We start from the raw sequence: 25,943 nt of genomic DNA, 5'->3' as shown, positions 1-25,943 counted from the left end.
ATATTTTACATATTCTATAAATTCTACCGAATGTTATTCTACCGAATGTTTGGCGTTAATATGTTTGTAGTTCGTTTTTTCAATTTTTCTCACTAAAGTTTTTTGGTGAACGTTTAGTTCATTAAAATTCAAAATAAACTTATTTTCCGAATTCATGCTGCAAATAAGGCCATATTTCGATTCCGAATGAATCATCATCAGTGCTTTCTGCTGTTAATATAGGAAAATATTGACTTTGTCAAAATGAATTTAGATGGAGATTGACTTTGTCAAAGTGAATTTAGATGGAAATTAGGTGCCAGGTTTCTTTATTGGCTGGTCATCTTCTTTGGTCTCCTTTGGTCTAGCATTGTAAATAGTGATAAAGATGAATATGATGCTATCGATGAACAATTTTTTTCTCTGATTTGAGTGCACACCATCTGAAAAGTTTCCATTGGATCCTAAAAACTTACAAACCAAAAATAAGACAAATCAAATTAAATTTAGAGGTTGCTCATGCATCTCAAAATTATATAAAAATGTGATAATTCATTATTTAGAAACCAAATACAAATGTAACTGGAAATATCAAAAGTTGGTTACTTATTTAATTCAAAACATAGATATTAGATATTTCAAAATGCATTATTATTATAAAATATTCTATGGTCACCATATTTGTTGTCAGCAAACAGTAAAATAGGATAAATAACTGCATTACATATGCGTATGTACCATCATTATCGTCATAATCAACATCATTATACAGCGCAATTCGAACATTTCAGCGTAATCAACAATAATAATAATGTGGACACGGCTTTTTATTTAGTCAAAAATGAACAAACGATATAATAAAATAAATTGAAATCGAGTAAAAATTAATTAAATTTGTAGTTCTATTTTTCGTCATTCAATACGAATGAGTAAAAAAATTGTTAGTTTTTAAAAATAGGGTTCATCGGTATTTCTATCACAATATATTGAATATGATGGTGATAAAGCAAAATTTATTAAATTCTTTCTAAAAAATGTTCAGACCAAACAAAATTGACCAGTGATAAATTAAAATAAAAGTTTTATAAAATTCTAATGTAGAATTCTGAAAGTTCTTATTTCAAAGATGATTTTATTCGCTCTTTAAATTTTGTTGAAGTTTCGTAGTCTAAGCTTTTTTTAAATCTTTGATTCTAGCATGTCTCTTCCTTCTCAGATTAAAAGTGTTGCTAGAAGTTCTTACTTTCATCTACGTAGAATTGGTAGAACACCCAGGTTTACGATCGTCTTCTTGTTCTCACTTTTTCTTAACTCGTGTTAAACACTCTTTTGCTAAATCTGCATTTGCTTTTTCTGGCCATTTTCCCTGGAACTCTCTACCTTCTTCTCTGACTACTTCTCCATCACTTACAAAGTTCAGAGCGATTTTAAGACTTATCTGCTGCAAAATTCATTGAGGAGCGCTGTTGAACATAGCGAAAATAGCGCTTTGTAAAATAATTAATTTTGAAGATTTTGATTATATTTGTTAATTTTGAATTCTTTTGTTTCATGACATACTGTTAATTTTAGAATTTTGACAATGTCATTATGGATCAGCGCTACGCTATATCTAGTCGAAATGATTTAAAAAACGTTGACACTGAATAAAAGTCTTTACAATTCAGATCTGCAAATATGGAGTCCTACGAACTTGCGCTTTTTTAAGATTGTCTAAAATTATTGAATCTTATCGTGCCAATTTTATTTAATATCTTTTCAAGACAGTAACGGAGCTGCAATTGAACAGCATATGTTTATTGGTTTGTCGAAAGTTACATTGTGATTTAAACGCCTTTACCCATCTCACAAGATTGAAATTTGTAAGGAGTTGTTGAATAATACCTTTCCTAACAAAATTAAAAAAAACGTCAATAGTAAGACCGTAGATCTTGAGCAGCGAACATATGTTCTCTCATAGTGTTTTTAACACTATCTCTTGGAAATTTACCGATGTTAAATGGGCGAACTGCGTTTCTTGCTGATGGAACGACAAATTCTTGTATCTTTATAGTCTGGGAGCATGTTGTCTATTTTTGTTTAATCATTAAATGATTCATGATAGTGCAAATAACAATAGTAAGCTGCAAAGCTTGAAAAATAATTTCATTCCAAACAGAAGAAGAGAACAAATAGTATATTGCTTATGCTTGTCAACTCTTGTTCAATAAAACATTTCATAAATAAATTAGGAAAATTTATTTTTTGTGGTAAAAAGCCTGACCGTGATTTTTGTTAAAAATTACAAATTTGATAAATTAAGGTGAGGATTTATTATATATTATCATATTTATATTTTTTTTACATTCATGGACATTTATTCAAAACCGAACTTATACGAGAATCAGCACGTACTCACTTAACACAAAAGCTGATTTTTAGGAAGGGTCTGAAATAAAACTTTGTTCAACTATTTTTAAATCTGTAGTATCCATTTATAAATTATATATTTCAATAAAAACTATTTGCAAAATTGATTGATTGAACGACATATTATGAAATGGTTTCCTTCAATTATTATAACACCAAATATGTCAAATTTATTATGACTCACTGCATCATAGCTTTAGTTTTTCTAGTAGGGTCATCTGGTCTGAAATGCTTATATTCTTCCACATCTTTTTCCATTGAAAGCAACTGAGATTGTAACTTGTTACGAAGATTAGGTAAAGTATTTCTAATGTGATTTGTTAATTGCTGATTCAAAGTTCTTTGTAAATAGGATGTCCCCATTCTATCTGCCATGTGTCTGTAATAATATTCAAAGTTTTAATTTTAAATGAAATTAGGTAGATTATTTTTATTATTATGTTATTCACTCTAATGACATTTCTCAGAGGATAGTATTGTGATTAAATGCTTTGCTTAACTCTGTTATGAAATTTTTTTAGGGAACAATTTGCTTCAATCTTGTCTGAAGATCATTCCATACCTTGGGCAGAGCAACCTGCATACATCTGTCACCGGGTTTTGTCCTGGTCCTAGGAATTATCATAATTTTTGACAAAACCGAACGCAATGCATGTCCCACATCAACTTCAGTTCTTTTGCAAAAAACCTCCTTCAGATATTCTGGGCCACCACCATTTACGCAACTATGAGCCACCACGGCCATCTTAAATCGTATACGTTCCCTGATCGGTAGCCAGTGGAGACTTTCTAACCACTTTGTAATGTGATCACTTCAAACGATCAATAATACACCTAATTAAACCACAAAAAATAGCTTGAGCATCTTTTACCGGGCCTGCAGAATAGATTTGAAGGTCATCCGCATACATGTGAACCCCCAGACCATGATCATAAATCAAAGTCGGTAAACCAGACACGTACATGAGAAATAATATCGGACCCAGTACCAATCCCTGTGGTACACTCGTTTGCATTTCCATCTCATCAGACACTAATCCACCAAAACATACTTCTTGTGCACGAACCGTCAAATATAAAGCAAACCAGTCAAACACCACACCACCAATACCAAAAGTGACCGATAATCTTTTTAAAAGCACCGCATGATCAACCGTGCCAAATGCAGAACTGAGATCCAAAAGCGCCAACAATACCACATTACCATTATCAACTTTTTTTACTATATCACCAAATATCTTTAGGAGAGCAGTTTCCGTATATGAACCAGGTCTGTAAGCCGACTGAACCGACGGCAAGAGTCTATGGATGGATAAATGACCCAGCAAACGAGTCAGCACTAGACGTTCAAAGACATTTGAAACAAAATGTAGATTAGAAACAGGTCTATAATTATTGCTTTCGTTTTTATCCAGACCATTTTTCTTCAGCAGCGGGGTGATAATGGCTGACTTCAGTCCTCGTGAAAATACACCAGTTTTGAATGATGAATTTATCTATAGAGAGAAAAATGGCACCAAACAATCCATGAATTTTATCAAAATTTTAGTATGGATCGGATCCAAGGCACACACTGTTGTTTTAGATCTCACAAATGCTGATTTAACCTTATCTTCCGTACACATATCAAACTCCAAAAACTTGTCACACTGACTGATTGCGTGCTCTGGATCGTCTTGTAATGTTTCTTCCCTGATAGCTTTTATCTTATTCACAAAAAACCTCATCATATCATCAGCCGTCAACGATGAACACTCGGTTGGTTGTTGCTCACTGCCCAGCAGACGATTCAACGAATTTCATAAATTTTTTTGGTTACGTCTATTATTGGCAACCTTACTCATCCAGAATGATCGCATTTTCATATCATAAAGATCATGGAGTTCGGTTAATTGTTTTCTCCAAAATTCCATGTCGGAAGTAGTCCGAGTTTGTTTGAAAATTCTCTCCCATCGCCTTGCACAACGTCTTTCATGGAAACAACTGTCATCAAACCATGGAGCAGATTTCTTTTTACCACCAGCGACCTTATTTAAAGGAGCCAAATGCTCTGTAATGTCGGAAAATGTTGATGTATATATTTCACAGAAATCATCTTGGGATGCTGAGACCAAGTTCTTAAGATTTGAGCATAGTGGAGACGACTTCAGCATTGACATTACATCTGAGTCCTTGACTCTTCTCCAATCGCGGTAGTATCTGACGTCATCATCATCTTTAATACACCCCTGCATCGTCATATGAACTCTGAAACTACCAAAAAATGGTCTGATACCACCGGCGGCTGCACCCTTACCTCTAAGACTGTCATATTACTATTAACCAAAATGTTGCCCGACACGTGGGTTGGTGAATTAACCAGTTGAACCAGACCAAAGAAGGAAACTAGCTCCATAAAGTTGGATGCTATTTGATTGTCATTATCGTTTATGTGGATATTGAAATCCCCTGAAATCAATAGACTCTGTCCTCTTAGGCACACCATGAACAACAAATGGGAAAATTCATCTATAAATCGTTATCCCGGAGCAACTGATCCTGGTCGGTAGATTGCCACATAGAGCATTTGAGTTGATCTTATTTTAATTAAACAGGCTAGTGCTTCAAATGTTTCAGATCGACAGCCGAGTTCATAATGCTTCAACTTGAAATTTACTTCATTATAAATTATAGCCAAACCGTCACCTCTTCTCACCTGGCCGTTTAAATCTGTGCGTGGTGCATCCAATCGTGAAGACGAGTAGGGAATGCACATCTACAGTGCATAGTCATCGTGAGATTTATGCCAGGTTTTAGTAAGTATCAACATATCTAGTTTATCATCATCAATAGTTGAAATATTCATGGCCTTCCCACATACGGACTTGGAATTTAGAAGGCCGACCTTTAAGCGGCGACAGTAATTGTTGAAATTTTTCTCATCAATTAAGTGATTCTGTTTGGTTCTCCAGATGCCGTTCCTGAATAATCTACCCCTCACCACACGTTCAACTTTACCACCAGTGTTGCAGGATACCAAAAAATTCCTTGAATACGAGATAAAAATCATTTTACCTTATTACACCAACAACTAGAAAACCATTTCAAAAACAACAAACTAATTACAATAATTATCATTAAAAATTACAGAGTAAAATTATGATATTACACCATTTACATTCCCAAAGTTAGATAAATTTAAGCAAACTATGATACAAAAATACAAGTATATTACAACTAATATTCAGCAAAACTGAGTTTCGATTTCCAGCGAAAAAGCATTTAATTTTTTCAAAACAACACGACAAGCGTGAAGCCAGCAAGATTCGTTTTAGATAAGGATTTTAATATTACTTCTGATAAGCAAACTTTAAAATTTGAGAAAATATTATAACTTGGAATACATATCAAACTGAAAATTAGCTAAACGTTATCATGGCATAAAAATAAAGACTAGCATTAATAACAAATGCAATAACAGAATATTAACCTGTACGATGGATGACTTAGGAAAAACTTTTTTTCTGCAGCTAAAGCTGATCTTATGTCTTTCCTACCTTCTATATCTTTTTGACTCCTATTCACAACTCCAATATAACCTGGATGTTTATTGTGAAGTAAACAGATTGGCATGACAATGTTGTGTTTGAAAAAAACTTGAAAACACTTTAAAGAAATGCAAATTTTGAATTTTAACAAATACACTTAATAGAAAAAAAACATTAAAAGAAAGGGAAGCAGAGGTATTCAATTACGTAAGTCCAAAAGTTTGCAGTAAACGGTTTGTTTTAATGAAACGCAATATTTTTAATTTTGAGCAAAACTGTTAAAAAATTTGAAATTGTGAAATTTATTCCTTCGTGTAATTTGTGTAATTAATATAAAGTACAAAATGGAAATAGTTGTTAAAAGTATGTTATCACTTTAGTACTCTAACAACACAACATGAGACCTTGAAAATTATAAACAAAAATATAACAAAAATAAAATCAATGCTTTAAAATCTTTAATACAGAAGTATTAACACATGCAATAACAAATTGACAAAGTTGAAAAACTTTTGAAAAAAACAATAATGTGAAAAATAAAAAAAGGCATCACCAAAGAATATTTAAAAACACCTCTTCTTAATGGTAACAATCGATTTTCGAGAATATCTCTGGCGTCTGTACCTTCATCCATTAAATCTAGTTTTGTTATTACACCAATTGTTCTGAGACCTGGTAATATTAATAATTACCTTGAAATTATAAAAAGAAACATTTACAAAGTACAAAACAAAAAGATTTTTATATTTTATCACATTATTTATGCGCTTCTTAATACCAGTTGCTTCGGGTAGATATGACTTTTTACCTGAGAAGTTAAGTCCGATTTCTAGAAAAAACTGAGGGAAAAAACCCCCACAAAAATTCTTGCATGGTAGTTAGGATGTCCCGTCGATATAAGGAAAAATTTTTTTGAGTTAAAACATTGGAATGGGTATAAAAATTGGAATTATTTTGAAGATTACGAAAATGATAGAAAAAACTGAATTTGCATGCCATCTTGAGGATTCCACCCTTTTTAAAACTTTTGTATATTTAATGATTTTACAGACCTAAACTGAATGTATAAAATAACAACAAAAAATCAAATTTCAAGGGTGTTTCTGTTGAATTCAATAAAATGATTCACAAGAATACAAAATAAACAAAACAAACTTTACAACCAGCCATAAAAATTAAGGATTTATATCTTTCAAGTTCGAACTATTGTATTTTATGATCGATAAACATGATCCGGCAAGTAAACAAGCGTTTTGTATAGTTTGAACAGCTTTTGTCATATATTCAAGTTTAAATATATTTTTAAAATTTACGATAAATTTTGAAAAAAAAAATTTGGGACACCATAATAGTAGTAATCTAATGGCTCATTAATTACCAACGTTCGTCGTCAAGCAACTGAAAGCATCTATAGGCAACTTATTATTCAAAAATCATTTTATATAATCGAACAGGTTATGAATGTTTTAGAGGCCATTGAGTTAGAGAAAGTCACATCGTTTCAATATCTAGGAGATGTTCTAGATTGTACTGTAACAGCTTATGCTGCCGTTCGAGCACGCATACGTGAAGCCTGGAATAAATGGCATCTCCTTGCCTCTATATTGCCACTACGATTATGACTTTATAAATCTGTGATACGTCCGGTCTTGTTATATGGTGCAGAAACATGGCCAATGACAACCAAACTGTAACAACCACTTCAACGAACCGACATGAAAATGCTTCGATGGATGCAACGAATTAGTCTGAAGGACCACATCAAATCTACCGAAATCCTGCGTCGTGCTGGTTTAGATGATATCAAGGACGGCAACACCGTCTGCGGTGGTTTGGTCATGTCAAACAAAGTAAAAACAGTGCCATAACTTCTCTTGCAGATGTTGAAGTACCTGGCACACGTCCAAAAGGCCGTCCAAAGTAGTTCTGGTCGCAAACAATCGAGCAAGTCATGAAAGCTCTAAATTTAAATGAAATGGATACAACTGATCGTCTAATTTGGCGCAAAAAATTGTTGGCAAAGAAAACAAGGTCCTACCTCGGGAAACTGGGTCTCTGGACGCTAAACGAAGATTGATTGATTGCACGGGTTAACTATTAACTAATAGCACGCAGTCACGCTCATCGCAGGCCAACTAACAAACGAGCTGCGGTAAACAACTCCAAACCCTTTTTTTACATCAATCGCTGCTGCTAAAACCAATCAACTCGACTTATGAGTTTATAATATATTCACCACTGAGAATTTTTGCACATTGTGCGCAGGTAACTAAAGTTTTCGCCCGAACGATGTTTCACCCGAATGATGATTCTCTCAAACAATGATGGAATATTCGCCCGATTACATTTTCGCCCGAAAATAAAAAAAATAATGTTTTGGATGATTCGACCGATCATTGGAATATTCGCCCGATCATTGAAAATAATACTTTGAGTTGTTTATTTGATCATAAGAATGTTTTTCGTAACAATAATTTTTTCAGGTTGATTTTGGTAGAGGTTTATGTTCGGTTACAACAAACATAATGCAAAGTTTTATAACAATCATCATTCATTAGTTTCAGCTTTTGGTGTGTTAGTTCAAAGTAATTAAGATAATAACATCATTTAAATGAGCATAACAAACAAAATTGTTTTAGTTTTAAATCATTTTGTTGTTAATGTATTTATGATGTGTTATAAAAGTTAATATATGAAAATATGATACGCCAAATCATAAAAAAAGATACTATTTAAAAATGTTTAATTTAAAATAAAAATTATATATATATATATATATATATATATATATTTCGGAACGAGGTTTTCGGAACGAGGTATATATATATATATATATATATATATATATATATATATATATATATATATATATATATATATATATATATATATATAATTGAAATTTATTAAAAATAAAATGATTGTCCAATTGTCCCGATTCATATAGCAGTTAGGCCTATTTCGATCTTGTGCATATATATATATAAATATATATAAATAAATAAATAAATATATATATATATATATATATATATATATATGTTGGTAATAGACCATAATTTTTACAATATTTATATAAATTCTACCGAATGTTTGGCTTTAATATGTCTGTAGTTCGTTTTTTCAATTTTTCTCACTAATGTTTTTTGGTGAACGTTTAGTTTATTTAGTTTATTAAAATTCAAATTAAACTTATTTTACGAATTCATGCTGCAAATAAGACCATATTTCGAATCCGAATGAATCATCATCAGTGCTTTCTGCTGTTTATATAGGGAAATATTGACTTTGTCAAAATATTGACTTTGCATGAATTCGGAAAATAAGTTTATTTTGAATCTTGACATGACCAAACCACCGCAGACGGTGTTGCGGCATTCGTCCTTTATATCATCTAAACCAGCACGACACAGGATTTTGGTCGATTTGATGTGGTCCTTCAGACTAATTCATTGCATCCATCGGAGAATTTTCATGTCGGTTCGTTGAAGTTGTTGTTCCAGTTTGGTTGTCATTGGCCAATTAACATAAAATTCAATTTGTTTTTAATGCATGTTAATATTAGAAGTCTGGCCTCTCATGCTGGTGATCTATCCTTGTTAATTAACAATCTGCAGGTAAATGTTAAAATCCCTTTGATAATTGCCTTAAGTGAAACATGGATGAATAATGACATTTAAACAATTATATTCTGTCTGGTCTTTTTTTTGTCAAATAAATTTGGGAAAAAAATTAAATGAGGAAATATTAAATTATAATGCAGATCAATTAATATATAGTTCGAAATTTTTGATTAACTTTATACATTAAACCTAAAATTGTGTTACGTTGCGTTGATATGCAGATCACAACAAAAATTATTCTTAATAACAAACTGAGAAATTTAGGCTCTAGAAATTTTGCATGCGTTCATTTTAAAATTGAGATTATTTAATTGATTGTTGAGAATTTTTGGCCCGAATACATAGTCTTACTTTAATTTATAATTAATTTATTTGCAGCAAACCAGTCAGCGAGACTTTGTAATTTATCATTCATTAAGTTGACTTCGTCTGATAAATTTTTTGATGAAAAAAAAAACGTTGGTGTCGTCTGCGAAGAAGAGAAAATTGGCTTCGTTGTCGGTTCGTTGAAGTTGTTGTTACAGTTTGGTTGTCATTGGCCATGTTTCCGTACCATATAACAAGACCGGACGTATCACTGACTTATAAAGTCTTGATCGTAGTTGTAGTGGGATGTAACGCCGCATCAATATAGAGGCAAGGAGATGCCATTTATTTCAGGCTGCACGTATGCGTGCTCGAACGGCAGCTTCAGCTGTTCCAGTACAATCCAGAACTGCCCCTAGATATTGAAACGATGTGACTTTCTCTACCTTAATGGCTTCAAAAACAGTGCTATTTCGAATTAGTTGTTGTGGATTAGTGCAAGCAGGACAAACAAAATTGGACACTTTAGATAAAGCACCAATTATTTTTGAACAACGTTTGTGACACCACTGGTTACACTGCTGACACTTGATTGAATTGTTACCTACACCAGCTTTACAAACTGAACAGGGCCATCGTCCGGTAGCTGTGGATTGGATGGGCTCACCAGTGTTCATTGCTTTGGTTTTGCTGATGTTGACTTTGAATTCATGATCGGCGAGTCTGGTGTTCCAATCTTCAAACATCTGTGCTGCATTCTGCTCAGACCTGGCTGTTAAAACGATATCATCAGCATATACTAGATTCCAAATGTCATCAGTGGGTATCGGTTTTGTGATTTCTTCCATCACAGTTATAAATAACAGTGGACTGAGAATCGAGCCTTAGTGAACTCCAACGCCGATGTCAAATGCATCTGTGTTTCCAACATTTGTGCTGACGAGAGTCTTAGTATTCGTATACATTTCCATCACAAGTCGAACAAGATATTCTGGAATGAGTTGTCGACGTAGACTCCACCTGATTGCTTCACGGGGAACTCGATCAAATGCTTTTTCAAGGTCGATAAAAATGTGTGATAGTTGTTGATGCTTTGCGAGGTACTTCTATTGCAGTTGCCGAAGGATGTGATTTGCATCAATTATTGATTTCCCCGCTAGAAAACCAAATTGATAATTTCCGATTCTGATGCACGACGTTAATCTCTTTCAATGATTTTCTCGACAATTTTCAGGGAGTGTTCTAACAGACGTATACCCCGATATGATGAACAGTTCAATGGATCACTTTTGCCTTTGTATAGCGGAACTGTCATGCTATAGTTCCATTCAGTCGGCATTGAGCAATTTCTCCAGATTTCACGGCAAAGTTGTAATAACGTTTGGATACCTGCAGTACAAGATGTTTTGATAATGTCATTTGTGTGAGTCCAGAGGGTCCTGCTGCCTTTCCATCCTTCATAGTTTTCACAGCTTCTGTAAGCTCCTCTACAGTGACGTCTAGAATCAGACTTTAGATGGGTGGAGCGTCAAAGTTAACATTGATGGGATTTCTTTCGTTTAACAGATGGTTGAGGTATTCTTTCCACTGTAGCTTGATCTCATCTTGTTCAAGAACCATCTCATTTTTGTCATTTTTAATACATGAGGCACCAAGTATGTCTTTTTTCGTACGCTTTGCTTATTTTGCTATACGATACAGAGATTTGATTTGTTCACCTTTGCTTTTAGTGAGCCACTTTCTGCACTGATCTGTCCGAGCCAGTGCAACTTGACGTCTTGCATAGTTGTTCTTCTCACGGAATATTTTATGGTCATCAACAGACTTTGATTTTTGCCATTGCCTGTATGCAGCTTTCTTTTCAGCTATTGCATTTTGTACACTGTCATTCCACCACCAAGTGTCACGTTCATGCTGACGTTTTATACCAGTTTTCCCACAAACTGTAGTTGCAGCGCTCATCAAAACGGTTTTGTATGTACTCCAATCTGTACTGGCTTGCGATTGGTGGTCTAACTGTGTGGCGACAATCTGTTGAAATTTTTCTCGATGAATATTACTCTTCAGCTTCCACGTTTTGATTCTCCGAGGCATTTGTTTAGACTTATGTTTTGACAGTTCGACAACCAGGTCTGCCACAAGGAGTCTATGTTTGGGCGACACATAATTCGCCAGATATAACTTTGACGTTTTTGAACAGCCTTCGGTGTGGTTGCTTGACAGCAATGAAATCAATTTGCGTGGCTGATGGTACACTTTTGTATGTTATGAGATGTTCCAACCTCTTTCTAAAATATGTATTCAGTAAAAAAAACCCGTGACTTTCAGCAAACTCAAAGATGCGGTTGCCATCTTCATTCCGTTTTCCATGGCCAAAACCGCCATGTACGTTGTCAAAACCATCTGTTTTCTCTCCAACGTGGCCATTGAGATTGTTTAAGATCGTTTCAATCAAGATTAAGATTTTGGTATTGTTGAGATGGTGTCAGAGAATGCAGTCCAGAAGTCATTTTTCATCTCTTCTGATTCGCCTGTCTGTGGTGCGTATGCAGAAAAAAATACCGACAATAATAATAATATATAACATATATATATATATATATATATATATATATATATATATATATATATATATATATATATATATATATGCAGCTAATAAGAAATATCACCGCATTTTCCGCATTTGTTGAATTCGCCACTAAGTTTTTCAATTTTTCGAACAATTATTTTATCAATATTATTCAATTTTTATTTATAATCATTTATATTTATTAATACTGATAAAATAATCAAATAATATTTCTCAATAACTGCACATACGACAGTCTGAACCCATATATATATATATATATATATATAAAACCAACGAACAAAGGACTCGGTCTCAATGAGATTAGTGAGTGCACTGACACAGAAACGTTCCTAATCAGTACGATCAATGACTTCGTCAACAGGGCGTAAACTCATTCATCAAAAGCCGAAAATAGAGAAAAAGAACTCCAACGAGTAACTTATCTTCTAATTAATAATGGATACAAACTATCACAAATAAAAAACAATAATTCACCGCAAAAAACAACAAATTAACAATGAAAATACAAACGACAATAACAACAATATAAAAAACATCATAATTTATTATAAAAATAGTATGTCCTCATCATATAAAACAGAATAAAAAAATAATGAAAAAGATAATAAATAACAATGTTAAAGTTATAGATACAAACAGCTCATTAAAATTAAGAATTTACTACACGAACAGGAAAACATCATCTCTAATAATAAAAAACAATTCCAACACTAAACCTTCCTCGGATATGAAAAGTCTTTATGCAATTAGGCAATGAGCTATTTAGAAATTTAAATACAAAAATCGCCATAAATGTAAAATATTTTTCATATTCAAAAGATTCAAAGTTGAGTAATAGTCGCTAACATGATAATGAGAATGCAAAACAAATATTAATCGTATAAAACTGTTTTGACCACTTGGCAAGCAACTTCATATGAACATCTGGAACGTTACCCCGAAGTAAATTGCAGTAAAATTGCGCCAGACGCACACAACTACAAATTCAGGAATGAATAGTTTAAAATTATTCAGTGTACAAGATCTATCAGTCAAACTTAAACTCACTGTCTTGCAAATTTGAGGAGTTGTGTTTAATTCTGGGAAACTTACATGTTTCATCTGTAGTTGTTAATAATAGGGTTGTAATAAATGAGGATATGAATGAAAATACGAATTTTATTTTAAATGCTACTAAGTTTATTGATGTGAATGTCAGTCCCAGCATACATATGAATGCTGATGTGAGTGTTGGTGTGAACATTGATATGAATAATGCAATGGTACTTGATGTATGTGATGGTACAAACACTAATATGAATGACAATTTGAATGTGGATATAAATGAGGATATGAATTTTGCTATAGATAATGTCACAAATGTGGATGTGTATGATGAAATGAACTTTATTATAAATAATGTCATGAATGATGGCTCCATCACTAACATGAATGATGAGACCTATGTTGCTGGGAAGATCTCTAATTCTATGAACGTGCTTACTGATAGATCTTGTACATTGAACAAGACATATAACAAGACCGGACGTATCACTGATTTATACAGCTTTGATCGTAGTGGTAGTGGGATGTCACGCCGCATCAATATAGAGGCAAGGAGATGCCATTTATTTCAGGCTGCACGTATGCGTTCTCAAACGGCAGCTCCAGCTGTTCCAGTACAATCTAGAACATCCCCTAGATATTGAAACGATGTGATTTTCTTTACCTTAATGGCTTCAAAAACATTGCTATTTCAAATTAGTTGTTGTGGATTGATGCAAGCAGAACAAACAAAATTGGACATTTTAGATAAAGTTCCAATTATTTTTGAACAACGTTTGTGACACCTCTGGTTACACTGCTGTCACTTGATTGAATTGTTACCTACACCAGCTTTACGAACTGAACAGGGCCATTGTCCAGGGCTGTGGATTGGATGGGCTCACCCACTTTTGTATGTTATGAGATGTTCCAACCTCTTTTTAAAATATGTGTTCAGTAAACAAAACCCGTGACTTTCAGCAAACTCAAGGATGCGGTTGCCATCTTTATTCCGTTCTCCATAGCCAAAACCGCCATGTACGTTGTCAAAACCATCTGTTTTCTCTCCAACGTGGCCATTGAGATCGCCTCCAATCAATATTGTTTCAAATTTTGGTGTTGTTGAGATGGTGTCAGAGAACGCAGCCCAGAAGTCATTTTTTTATCTCTTCTGATTCGCCTGTCTGTGGTGCGTATGCAGAAAAAATAATCATTGTTTGCTTTTCTATGCGAAGCTTGATCCACATGAGACGTGAATTAATCCTTTTAATATCCAGTACTTCTTGGGCTATCGGTTCTCTGACAAAAATTCCAACACCATTTTTGCCCGTTTTTTGACCATTCCAGAATAGTTTATATTTTTTTTTGTCTGAGTTGACATGACAAACACAATTCGATTTCCATCGGGTCTCCTGAAGGCAGCACACAAACTATCAGAAATCGAACCAACAGACTAACATCCGATCGACTATAATTAATAGCCAAAAACCAAGAGCGAAACCAAGACCCCCAAAATATCAACTCGCTGCCTTATATATGTTTTGACTGCCATATCTACATAACCCTTTATATTCTATACTATATACTCCTTTCTCTACATTTTTCTATAATCTCCATGTACAGAACAACTCGTAGCAAGCGTCGCATATATGGCATAGCAAATAACAAAAATATAAATACATAGAAATGTTCATTTAAACATATAAATGCATATAGGTGGCACATTTCAAAGACGCAATTGTCACAATTTCACATATATAATAATGTTATTAAATCTATTGAATAATTAAAATTTATTAACAACAACCAATTTGATGCAAAAAATATTGAAAACAAAAGGAAACAAATTATAGGCTTTGTGAAAGTAGTAACACTGGCCTTGAGGATCAACTTCTTTAGAAATTTTTAGAGCATCTGAGTTAGCAAGATCTGAGTTGGCTGGAGATATTGCAAGGATCAAGCATGATTCTTTGCTGATAAACTCCATCAGCATGCTTCTTATTTGAACCTTAAATTTTATTATAAAGAAATGATTATATATATGATATAAATGATTATATTACACACACACACACACACACACACACACACACACACACACATATATATATATATATATAAATATATATATATATATATATATATATATATATATGACATTTTTATTTCATCAAATCAAACAGTGAAATCAGAAAAATGAAATCAATGAAAGGAAATGATCTGGAAATCGAAAAAAAAATCTGGACTTCTTGTACTGATCACCAGTGTCAATTTGTAATAATGATATATAAGCAGATTTAAACAAATAAAAGAATTCAAGGTACCCAAACACAATATAAAGAGTAATTCTAATAGTTCAAAACCATTCCGAAATATAAAACATAATTATAAAAAAATTCAATGTACCCAAACACAATATAATGTAGGTTAAAGATATTTCAAAGAGTAATTCTAATACTTCAAAAGTGTTTCGAAGTTTAAAACATAATAATACTTTGACTAACTTCTAAATTTTGAATCTTATCTTATGGAAATACCACGCCAGAAGCACATACACTCACTCACGCACACAAAAACACTCACGTAAACACACACCTGTTCATCCACACACACTCACACAAGCAACCACATTCACACACACTTAGATACACATAATGCTTACATGAACATGCTTTCCCTGATAACTAGATGGTGGTATCGGGATCTAAGTTTGTTAAAAAGTTACGTAGCTTCCTCTTAAAGAGTTGTAGGTTTTTGATTTCATTTAACTGAGGAGGAAGAAGTTCAGCCCAAATTTTTGGTCCAGTAAATTTAATACTTGATGAAAATAATTTAATACGGGTTCTTTGTGTGTAAAAAAATTGGGTGTGTCTTGTATGGGCAGATAGAATAGAATTGCTTGTTGTGTAAAGGTGGTCTAGAGGAGTAGGAAGAAGTTTATTAATAGATTTGAAAACAAGTATGGCTGTGAAATAATAATATATAAACCTTAATGGTAGAATATTGTTATGTACAAAAAAGGGTTTAGTATGGGCAAAAGGATTAGTATTAAAGATAAGAGTATTGAGCGTTTTTGAGAGAGCGTAATGTTGTACAAGTGACTTTTAGGACTGTTTCCCCATACAGTTATGCAGTAGGTAAGATGGGGATAAATAAAAGCGTAGTAAAGGTTTAGTAGAGCAGACTGAGAAAGTTTGTATTTTATTTTGTAGAAAATTCCAATTAGTTTATTGACCTTTTGGGAAGTTGATTGCAGGTGGTAGTCCCATGAGAGGTTATCTGTTATATTGATACCTAGGAATTATGTTGAACGAGTACGATTAATTGGATTGTTGTTAAGCAGCAAGTTTAGATCTTGGACTTGGTTAGTTAATATTTTGGGACCGAAAAATGTATAAGAACATTTGGAATGATTTAGTATAGTTTATTTGCCAGAAACCAGTTGGAAAATCCTGATAGTTCTTGATTGATGATGTCTCGGCAGTTGTTGATGCCGTCTGGTGTAAACAAAATGTTCGTGTCGTCGGCAAATTGTACACATTTGGCTAATGATGAGACGTTACAGAGGTCATTGATGTAGACTAGAAATAGAAAAGGACCCAGTATGGATCCTTGAGGAATTCCATTCTGGACATGAGTTTTATTTGATTTGAAGTAATCGATAGAAACATATTGAGAACGAAAGGAGAGATAGCTCACCAACCAATTGGAAGCGATTCCCCTCACACTATACCACTCAAGTTTTTTTTAGGAGTATGCTGTGGTCAATTGCATCAAATGCTTTTGAAAGATCCAGAAATAGGCCAACAGATAGTTTTTTGCTATTCATACCGTTTAGGACATGTTGAGTAAAGTCTAGGATAATAAGCTCCGTTGAATGCTTGGCCCGGAAGCCGTATTGGCTGTTACATATAATGTTGTTGAGATTGAAGAAAGAATTTAATCTGATGTACATTATATTTTCCAGAATCTTGGTAAAGGAGACAACAGAGATATGGGTCTGTAGTTATTTATATCATCCAGGAATCCTTTTTTATGGATAGGAATAATTCTGGATATTTTGAAGATATCTGGAAAAATTCTCCTTGATAATGATAAATTGAAGATGTGGATTAAAGGTAAAGTTATGGAATGGATTATGTTTTTTATTAGGTACATGTTAAGGCCATCATCGGAGTAACTGTTTTTGTTTTTCATTTTACGGACAATAGATAGTAATTCGCGTTCAGATACAGGGTTAAGAGATATGGATTGAGTTATAGTAGGACCTAAGAGTTTCATGGGGTCAGCCTTAGGAGGTTGAAAGAATGTTTGCTTGAAACGTTTGCAAAATGTTTGTTCGCAATCTCCTGTTTGTTGTCAACTGTTTTGTTGCCTACAGTGAGTTTGGATATGGATGAGTTGGGCGGTTTTTTGTTTAGTGCGCATCTTATCAAATTCCATTTGGCTTTGATGTCGTTGGGAGAATTACTGAGTTTATTTGTGTAATATTCTCGTTCTGTTTTTCTTTTAATGGTAGTAAACATGTTGCGGAATTTTTTATACTCAGAAATATTGTTTGGAGTATGATTACGGAGGCTTTTAATAAAGAGCTTGTTTTTTTTATTGGATAGCTTTTTTATATGTGTGTTGACCCAGCTTTTGTTTTTTGGTTTAACAGGTAAAAATGGAGCTAATGTATTTATCGCTTTATTGAGTATGGCATATAGCCGTGATAAGGAATCATTAACATTGTCTACCGTGATCACTGACGTCCAGCCTTGAGCAGATAACGAATGGTTGATGTCATATAAAGATTTTGGAGTCAGAAGTCTGGAGTATTTTTGTATTTTTGCAGAATAATTAAGTTTATTGAGGTTAGATGCAATGGTGAAAATGGGAAAATGGTCTGAGAAGTCAGATAAGACTGTTCCAAAAAAATGAGTAGTAATATTATTTGTGTAGATATTGTCAATTAACGAGGAAGAGGAAGACGTAATGCGTGTGTCAGAGGTTATAAGTGGAGAAAAGTTGTACGATGATAGAAGGTTGGAAAAAGCTGATACATGAGGATCAAAAAAAATTTATTAAGATCAAGATTGAAGTCACCGATTAAATAAGATTTATTGGGAGGTTTTAGTGTAAGTAAGATAATTTCAAGTTTGCGTAGTAGTAGATCAGGGTTGGAATTAGGCGGTCTGTAGATTGCAATTATCTTAAGTTTATGCATATTAACTGCGATGTCGACGGAAAGAAAGTCAATAACTTCATCATCCAGTACGGCATCGCAGCATACTGAATAGCTGATTCCCTGTTTGATGAAAATCCCGACATCACCACCTTTTTTGTTAGATCTGTTTTTAAAAACAAAGTTATAGTTAGGCATATTAATATATTTAACAGAGTCATCATTTAACCAGGTTTCAGAAATTATGATAAGTGGAAAAAAATTTGAAAGGGAATCGTTTAGTATTAACAAATCTGCCATTTTTTTGAACAAACTACGACTATTGGCATGAATAATAAATAAATTAGTATCAGTTTTAAAGAAATTGTTAAGTATGAAGTTGTTTAAATTGTTTATGGTGTAATTTTGAAAGTTATTGATAAAAATGTCTGAAAAATTTATACTGTTATTGGATGGGTTGACAGAAACTTAATCAGAAGATGTATCGCTGGAATCAGGCAGGTTAGTACATGGAGAGTTGTTTGTGTTTCTATTCATGATTGGTTATTTGTTGCTTGGCCTTTTTTTTCATAATGCAAAAAACGCCATTCTCGTTCAATTATATTTTTGGGTATGATGTTTGGATCGTTGATTTTAGGAGAATCTATTTTGTCAATGCAGACACGAAACATTGAAGAATCCTGGTTGTCACGATTGGTGTAGGGAACTTTTGATGGCTCGGTATTTTTAAATACCGGGTAACATGATAACACGTTAATCCCGCATGATGATAAAAATTCGCTGACATCGCCGGCTGAACATTTCTGGATGTTACTCATTGAGTAGACACGTTTGTTGTACAGAACTTTATCGGCTTTTAGTTTGCAGTCAACTTCTTTTTTACCAATAATTTTTGGAGCTGAACGTTTCATTGAATTTGTATCTGCTTTGATGTTGCTGTTGTCAGTGTCGCTGTTTAATGCGCGCGGGCGTTTGTTTTTTCTGGTGACAAGGCTGAACGACGAGTCTTCGGTCGGGGTTCTTGAAATATCGGACCACAGGGGTTTTCCAAGCTGGACGGCAGAGTTGACAAGTGGAATATTCGGCATAACAATAGGTTTAATATTTTCCGAGTTGGCAGTTTTACAACAAATTGCAGTAATGATATCCTCGTTTGTGTAAAAGTCAGATATGTTGTTTATAAAAGTTTCATTATCAATTAATTCAACATTATTGTTTACGAAATAGAGCAACTCGTTAATCACAACAACACGTGCCGCCATCTTGCCGGAAATATGTATGTAAACACCATATATATATATATATATATATATATATATATATATATATATATATATATATATATATATATATGTATATATATATATACACACACACACATATATATATATATATATATATATATATATATACAATATATATATGTATATAAATTAGGTGTCAGATAGACCAGCCAATAAAGAAATCTGACACCTAATTTCCAATCTAAGTTCATTTTCACAAAGTGAATATTCCCTATATAAATCAACTTCCACTGATGATGGATTCATTCGGAATCGAAATACGGTAGAATTTATAGAATATTTATATATATATATATATTATTTTTAGTTTACAAATTTTATTAACCACAAAAAAAATGGCTTGGAGACCATACAAGCTTATTAAGCTTTTTTATAGGCCACCAAAAAGAAAAACAGAAACAATTTAAAAAATTATCAAGCACATATACGATAACATAATTTGTTCGTTCAACTGTTTGACACAAAAGCATAGCACACTGCACATAAATTAAACGTTCGTAAAACAAAATGATAATGAAATGAAACTAAAATTTGATCCTTGTAGTGTTATCTATAATGTGTAAGATCATAAAACAAATTATAATTCAAACTAAGGCCAATAAATAAATACTAACATATATTCATGAAATGCATTCAAAAAATAACAGCAATATAATTAAAATGTTCAATCTTATGATTTTTCCTGAACAAACAACAAATTGAATTCAAACTAAGTCCAAGAATAAATATCAATATACATTCAAGACATACATTCAAAAACCAACAGCCATAATTACAGTTAAATCATATAATGCACATATCAAGTAAAATTTCTAAAATTACTGGTATCATTCGTAAATTGAGGTTCAAGCTTAGTTTTGATGTCACTAAAAAATTATATTACAGTTTAATTTATCCGTATTTAGCAGATGGCGTAATGTTATGGGGTAATAGTTGCACGACCCATCTTAATTCTTTGAGATTGGCTTATAATAGTTTTGTTAGATGTCTTTTTTTCTTGAAAAAGTAGGACCATGTCTCAAGTTTTTACCAAGAAGCTAATCTATTAACAATTAAACAAATATATAATTTTGGTCTGTTAAAATTTATGTTTAAATTATATAAAAATTTATTGCCTCCTAATTTGTCCATTCATTTTAAAGCTCCTGATAAAAAGTTACGTGTTTTAAGACAAATGAATGATTATGTTCAACCTTACCCTAGATTAGTAATTTATAAATTATCTATTTTCTCCTCCGGGATTTCACTTTGGAATAGATTACCTTCAAAGTTCAAATTATCAAATAGCATTTTTGATTTTTCTAATAAAATATTATTATACGTTTCCAAATAATCTTTGTTATTTCAAATTTATTATGCTGATATAATATGATTAAACATTTTTAAGTTTATTGCTGTTGGTTTTTGAATTTATGTCTTGAATGTATATTGATATTTATTCTTGGACTTAGTTTGAATTCAATTTGTTGTTTGTTCAGGCAAAATCATATGATTGAACATTTTAATTATATTCGGTGAAGCTGCTGTTTGAGTTTTGTTGTCATCGGCCACATCTATACACCAAAATTAGAACAGAAAGTACAGCTGTGTTGTAAAGCTCAGAGCGCAGCGGTAGAGGAATGCTACGCCGCATCAGTACCAAGGCAAGAAGGTGCTATATGTCCCACGCCGCACGTATGCGTCCACGAACGGCGGCATCAGCTGTTCCAGTATAATCCAGCATTTCTCCCAAATACTGAAATGAAGTAACAGTTTTGATCCCGTTAATCGTATCATGGCCAATGACTAGAGACCACAGGCTCAGCGGTACCAACGGTGATCATAGTTTTTGTTTTGTAAAGGCTTACCTTCAGCTCGTGTTTGGCAAGCTGAGTAGTCCAGACCACAAACTTTCTGGCTGCGTCTTGTTCCGAGGCCGCCGTCAGGACGATCATCTGCATAATCACATTCCATATGTTATCTGAGCGTATCGGTTCGGTTATTTCTTCCATCACCGTGATGAAGAGCAGGGGGCTGAGTATTGATTCTTGATGGACGCCGACGTTAATATCAGATTCATTCGTGTTACCGGCTGTTGTGCTGACCAGAGTTTTTGTGTAAGAGTACGTTGCCATAATCAGCCGAACCAGATATTCGAGAACAAGCTGTCTACGTAAGACTCCATCTGATTACCACACGAGGCACTCTGTCAAAAGTCTTTTCCAAGTCCACAAAGACATGGAACAGTGTATTTTTCCTGTAGTTGACGAATGATATAGATAGCATCAATGGTGGATCTCCCTGCCATGCAGCCGTACTGGTAACCACCTATTGAAACGCACGACAACAGTCTTCTCTCATATACTGCCGATATGTTGACGACATATTTGTTAAATATGAAGATGATGATTAAATAGCAAGACTTCTACAACGACTAAACTCATCAAAATGAAAGTTTACTGTGAAAAAATAAATTAACAATAAACTACCATTCCTAAACGTAGTAATGCAAAATGTGCAAAATGAATTTAAAACCCCAGTCTACACCAAAGCAACAAACAAAGGTTTATGCCTCAATAGCAATAGTGAATGTTGTCTAACATATCTAGAGAACACGATTTCTGCACTATTCTGATATAGAAAGCAGGAGAACAGAACTAGATAGAATCACTAAACTACTCATTAATAATGGATATAAAAATTCCATGATCCAGAAAATAATAGAACGCAAAGAACAAAAAATCAGCAACAACAACAATGCAACCAACAATAGTAACAAAAACAACATAGTATTATATTATAAGAATCACATGTCAACCGCTTTCGAACAGGATACAAAAATCATGAAAAGGATCATAAAAAAACTTCCAAGCAATCAACGAAAACGATAGTATTAAACTACAAATATATTACTCCAACCAAAGAACGTCATCTCTTGTGATAAAAAACCACTGCACTAGTAAACCAGAATCGATGATGGATCATAGCCATCTAATATATTTGTTCAAATGTAATATTGGTGAATGTGGGCACCATAACTCTGAATATATTGGTATGACGATGGCCAAGTTATCGAGAAGACTCAAAATGCACGTACAAACAATGTCTACATTTTTCATTATTTTCATAGGCTTCACGTGTTTCACGCTATCAAACGCTTTGGAGTAATCGACGAAACATATGAACAAGTCTTTCTTCATTTCAATCGCTCATTCACTGATCATTCGTAGAACAAGAAACGCTATATATATATATATATATATATATATATATATATATATATATATATATATATATACGTTGGTACCTCTGTACAAAAGAGAAGGATTCCAGGTGTTCCAGGATGCTTGGAACACACATCACAAAATACATGGCCAATGACAACCAAACTCGAACAACAACTCTACCGAACCGATATGAAAATGCTCCGATGGATGCAACTGATTAGTCTGAAGGATCACATCAAATCAACCAAAATCCTGCGTCGTGCTGGTTTAGATGATATAAAGAACGAATGCCGGCAACACCGTCTGCGGTGGTTTGGTCATGTCAAACGAAGTGGAAACAGTGCCATAACTTCTTTTGCAGATGTTGAAGTATCTGGCACACGTCCCAAAGGCCGTCCAAAGAAGTCCTGGTCGCAAACAATCGAGCAAGACATGAAAACTCTAAATTTAAATGAAATGGATACAACTGATCGCCTAATTTGGCGCAAAAAATTGATGGCAAAAAAGACAACGTCCTACCTCGGGAGAGCTGGGTCTCTGGACGCTAAACGAAGATTGATTTATTTCAGGATGCGGAAGAAGTGTGCAGAGAAACGTTAGTTGGAAAAAAATTTGGAATATGGCTCCTTTCCGTTTGGTTTTCTAATAAGAGAAATGTACGACCAGCTGCCAACAAAAGCAAATTTGATTCGGTTGAATTTGTCGGCACAGAACAACTCTGTAAGATTCTGATTTTTTAAAGAATGAAAAAACAAGATAGATACGTGTTGGAGGTGCTGTATTATTTTGGATTTCTTTTAGGAGCGCTAAATTAATAAGGTTATTTTGCTTATGCAATTGGCAAGTTTATTTAAGTGAATGTCGGAATGTCCCACCCTAGGGAGCAATTACGTCCAGGGAGTGCTAACGTTTCAACAGTCCATAAACTTCAAATGAGTTAATATTAAAACTGCTTTTTGGCCACGCCAACATGCGTGATTTTTATTTAAAATAATTAAATAAAAAAATGTTGTCTGCATTTTTCCAAATTTAAAATAAAAGTAATTTAACCTCAATATCTGGAGGTTGATCGCCAACAGGAACTTTTGTCATACCAGGAAGATCAATCAACGTTAAATTCAAAACTGTAATTAAAATATATGAAAACGTTATGTGTAATGTTTTGTTTGTTCATTTATTTTAGGGAGCGCTTTTGAGATCTTTTTTTTGTAATTAGCGCTGTACAAATTGACTTGTAATAATATATATATATATATATATATATATATATATTTATTTATTTATTTTTAATTTTTTTTTTGAAGACTTGTCGAATCAACTAACTGAATTGTTGAATCAATGGGATTGTAAAAATTATGGTCTATTACCAACATATATATTTATATATATGCAGTCAGACCTTCGTACAACGAACATGATGGCTCCAGGGTAAATATTCGCTGATTGATTTCGTAATAAATAACTTGTTCAGGAAAAATTTTGTATTCCTTAAAAAGTTTTTATATGCTATATATTTGTGAAAAACAATCTTTTAAACAATTATATTTATAACAAAAGAAATAATAGTATAACTGATAAAAATATGAAAAATAACATATTATTATATGTATGTAATTTTTGTAATTATTATACTGATCCTGGGCATGACATAAACTGCATCCACGCTGCCTTGCGTGCTTTTGAGCGAAAGACTAGGCCCACCGCTTATAACTGGTGGTTGTCGTCAGGATGGGTGTGCGGATGTAAAAACTTTCCCCAAATTACTCTTATGCCATCACAAAGAAAAACAACGACCCCTAGTCCCCAGCAGGCCTTAAGTGGTCAAGGGGTGCCAAGAATCCCTGGGAAGTATGCAATAGCGGAGGGATGTTGCCGAATAATTCAGAATGGCCCCTCTATGGTACTGAGACTTGGAATGCTCAATGTGGGATCGCTGACTGGCCGCAGCATGGAAATTGCAGAAATGCTTGAGCGTAGAAGGATTGACATCTGCTGACTTCAGGAAACCCGATGGAAATCGAATGGTGTCTGTCATGTCAACTCAGACAAAGAAAAATATAAACTATTCTGGAATGGTGTTGGAATTTTTGTCAGAGAACCGCTAGCCCAAGAAGTACTGGATATTAAAAAGATTAATTCACGTCTCATGTGGATCAAGCTTCGCATAGAAAAGCAAACAATGATTATTTTTCTGCATATGCACCACAGACAGGCGAATCAGAAGAAATGAAAAATGACTTCTAGACTGCATTCTCTGACACCATCTCAACAATACAAAATCTGAATTCTGATTGGAGGCGATCTCAATGGCCACGTTGGAGAGAAAACAGATGATTTTGACAACGTACATGGCGGTTTTGGCTATGGAAAACGGAATGAAGATGGCAACCGCATCCTTGAGTTTGCTGAAACTCACGGGTTTTGTTTACTGAACACATATTTTAGAAAGAGGTTGGAACATCTCATAACATACAAAAGTGGACCATCAGCCACGCAAATTGATTTCTTCGCTGTCAAGCAACAACACCTAAAGCTATTCAAAAACGTCAAAGTTATACCTGGCGAATCATGTGTCGCCCAACATAGACTCCTTGTGGCAGACCTGGTTGTCGAACTGTCAAAACATAAGTCTAAACAAATGCCTCGGAGAATCAAAACGTGGAAGCTGAAAAGCAATATTCATCGAGAAAAATTTTAGCAGATTGTCGCCATTCAGTTAGACCACCAATCGCAACCCAGTACAGATAAGAGTACATACAAAACAGTTTTGATAAACGCTGCAACTACAGTTTGTGGGAAAACT

General features: G+C 33.6%; 1 protein-coding gene across 1 annotated transcript in view; it reads right to left on the bottom strand.

Annotated features, from left to right (window-relative positions):
- The window catches only part of HELRODRAFT_79668 (hypothetical protein), a gene marked incomplete at both ends in the record, with an annotated part of 93,589 nt that overhangs the window by 41,927 nt on the left and 25,719 nt on the right, over nt 1–25,943 (bottom strand). Inside the window, 5 exons of the mRNA XM_009019788.1 lie at nt 2,573–2,767; nt 5,858–5,966; nt 6,489–6,587; nt 15,336–15,471; nt 24,191–24,264. Of these exons, the coding sequence (XP_009018036.1) occupies nt 2,573–2,767; nt 5,858–5,966; nt 6,489–6,587; nt 15,336–15,471; nt 24,191–24,264 (613 nt within the window). The remainder of the gene's footprint in view (nt 1–2,572; nt 2,768–5,857; nt 5,967–6,488; nt 6,588–15,335; nt 15,472–24,190; nt 24,265–25,943) is intronic.

The sequence above is a fragment of the Helobdella robusta genome (genome assembly GCF_000326865.2).
Source record: "Helobdella robusta unplaced genomic scaffold HELROscaffold_25, whole genome shotgun sequence".
In the NCBI taxonomy this organism is placed as follows: domain Eukaryota; kingdom Metazoa; phylum Annelida; class Clitellata; order Rhynchobdellida; family Glossiphoniidae; genus Helobdella; species Helobdella robusta.
The sequence above is the reverse complement of the archived record's forward strand: the minus strand, read 5'-3'. Positions and strand labels throughout refer to the sequence as shown.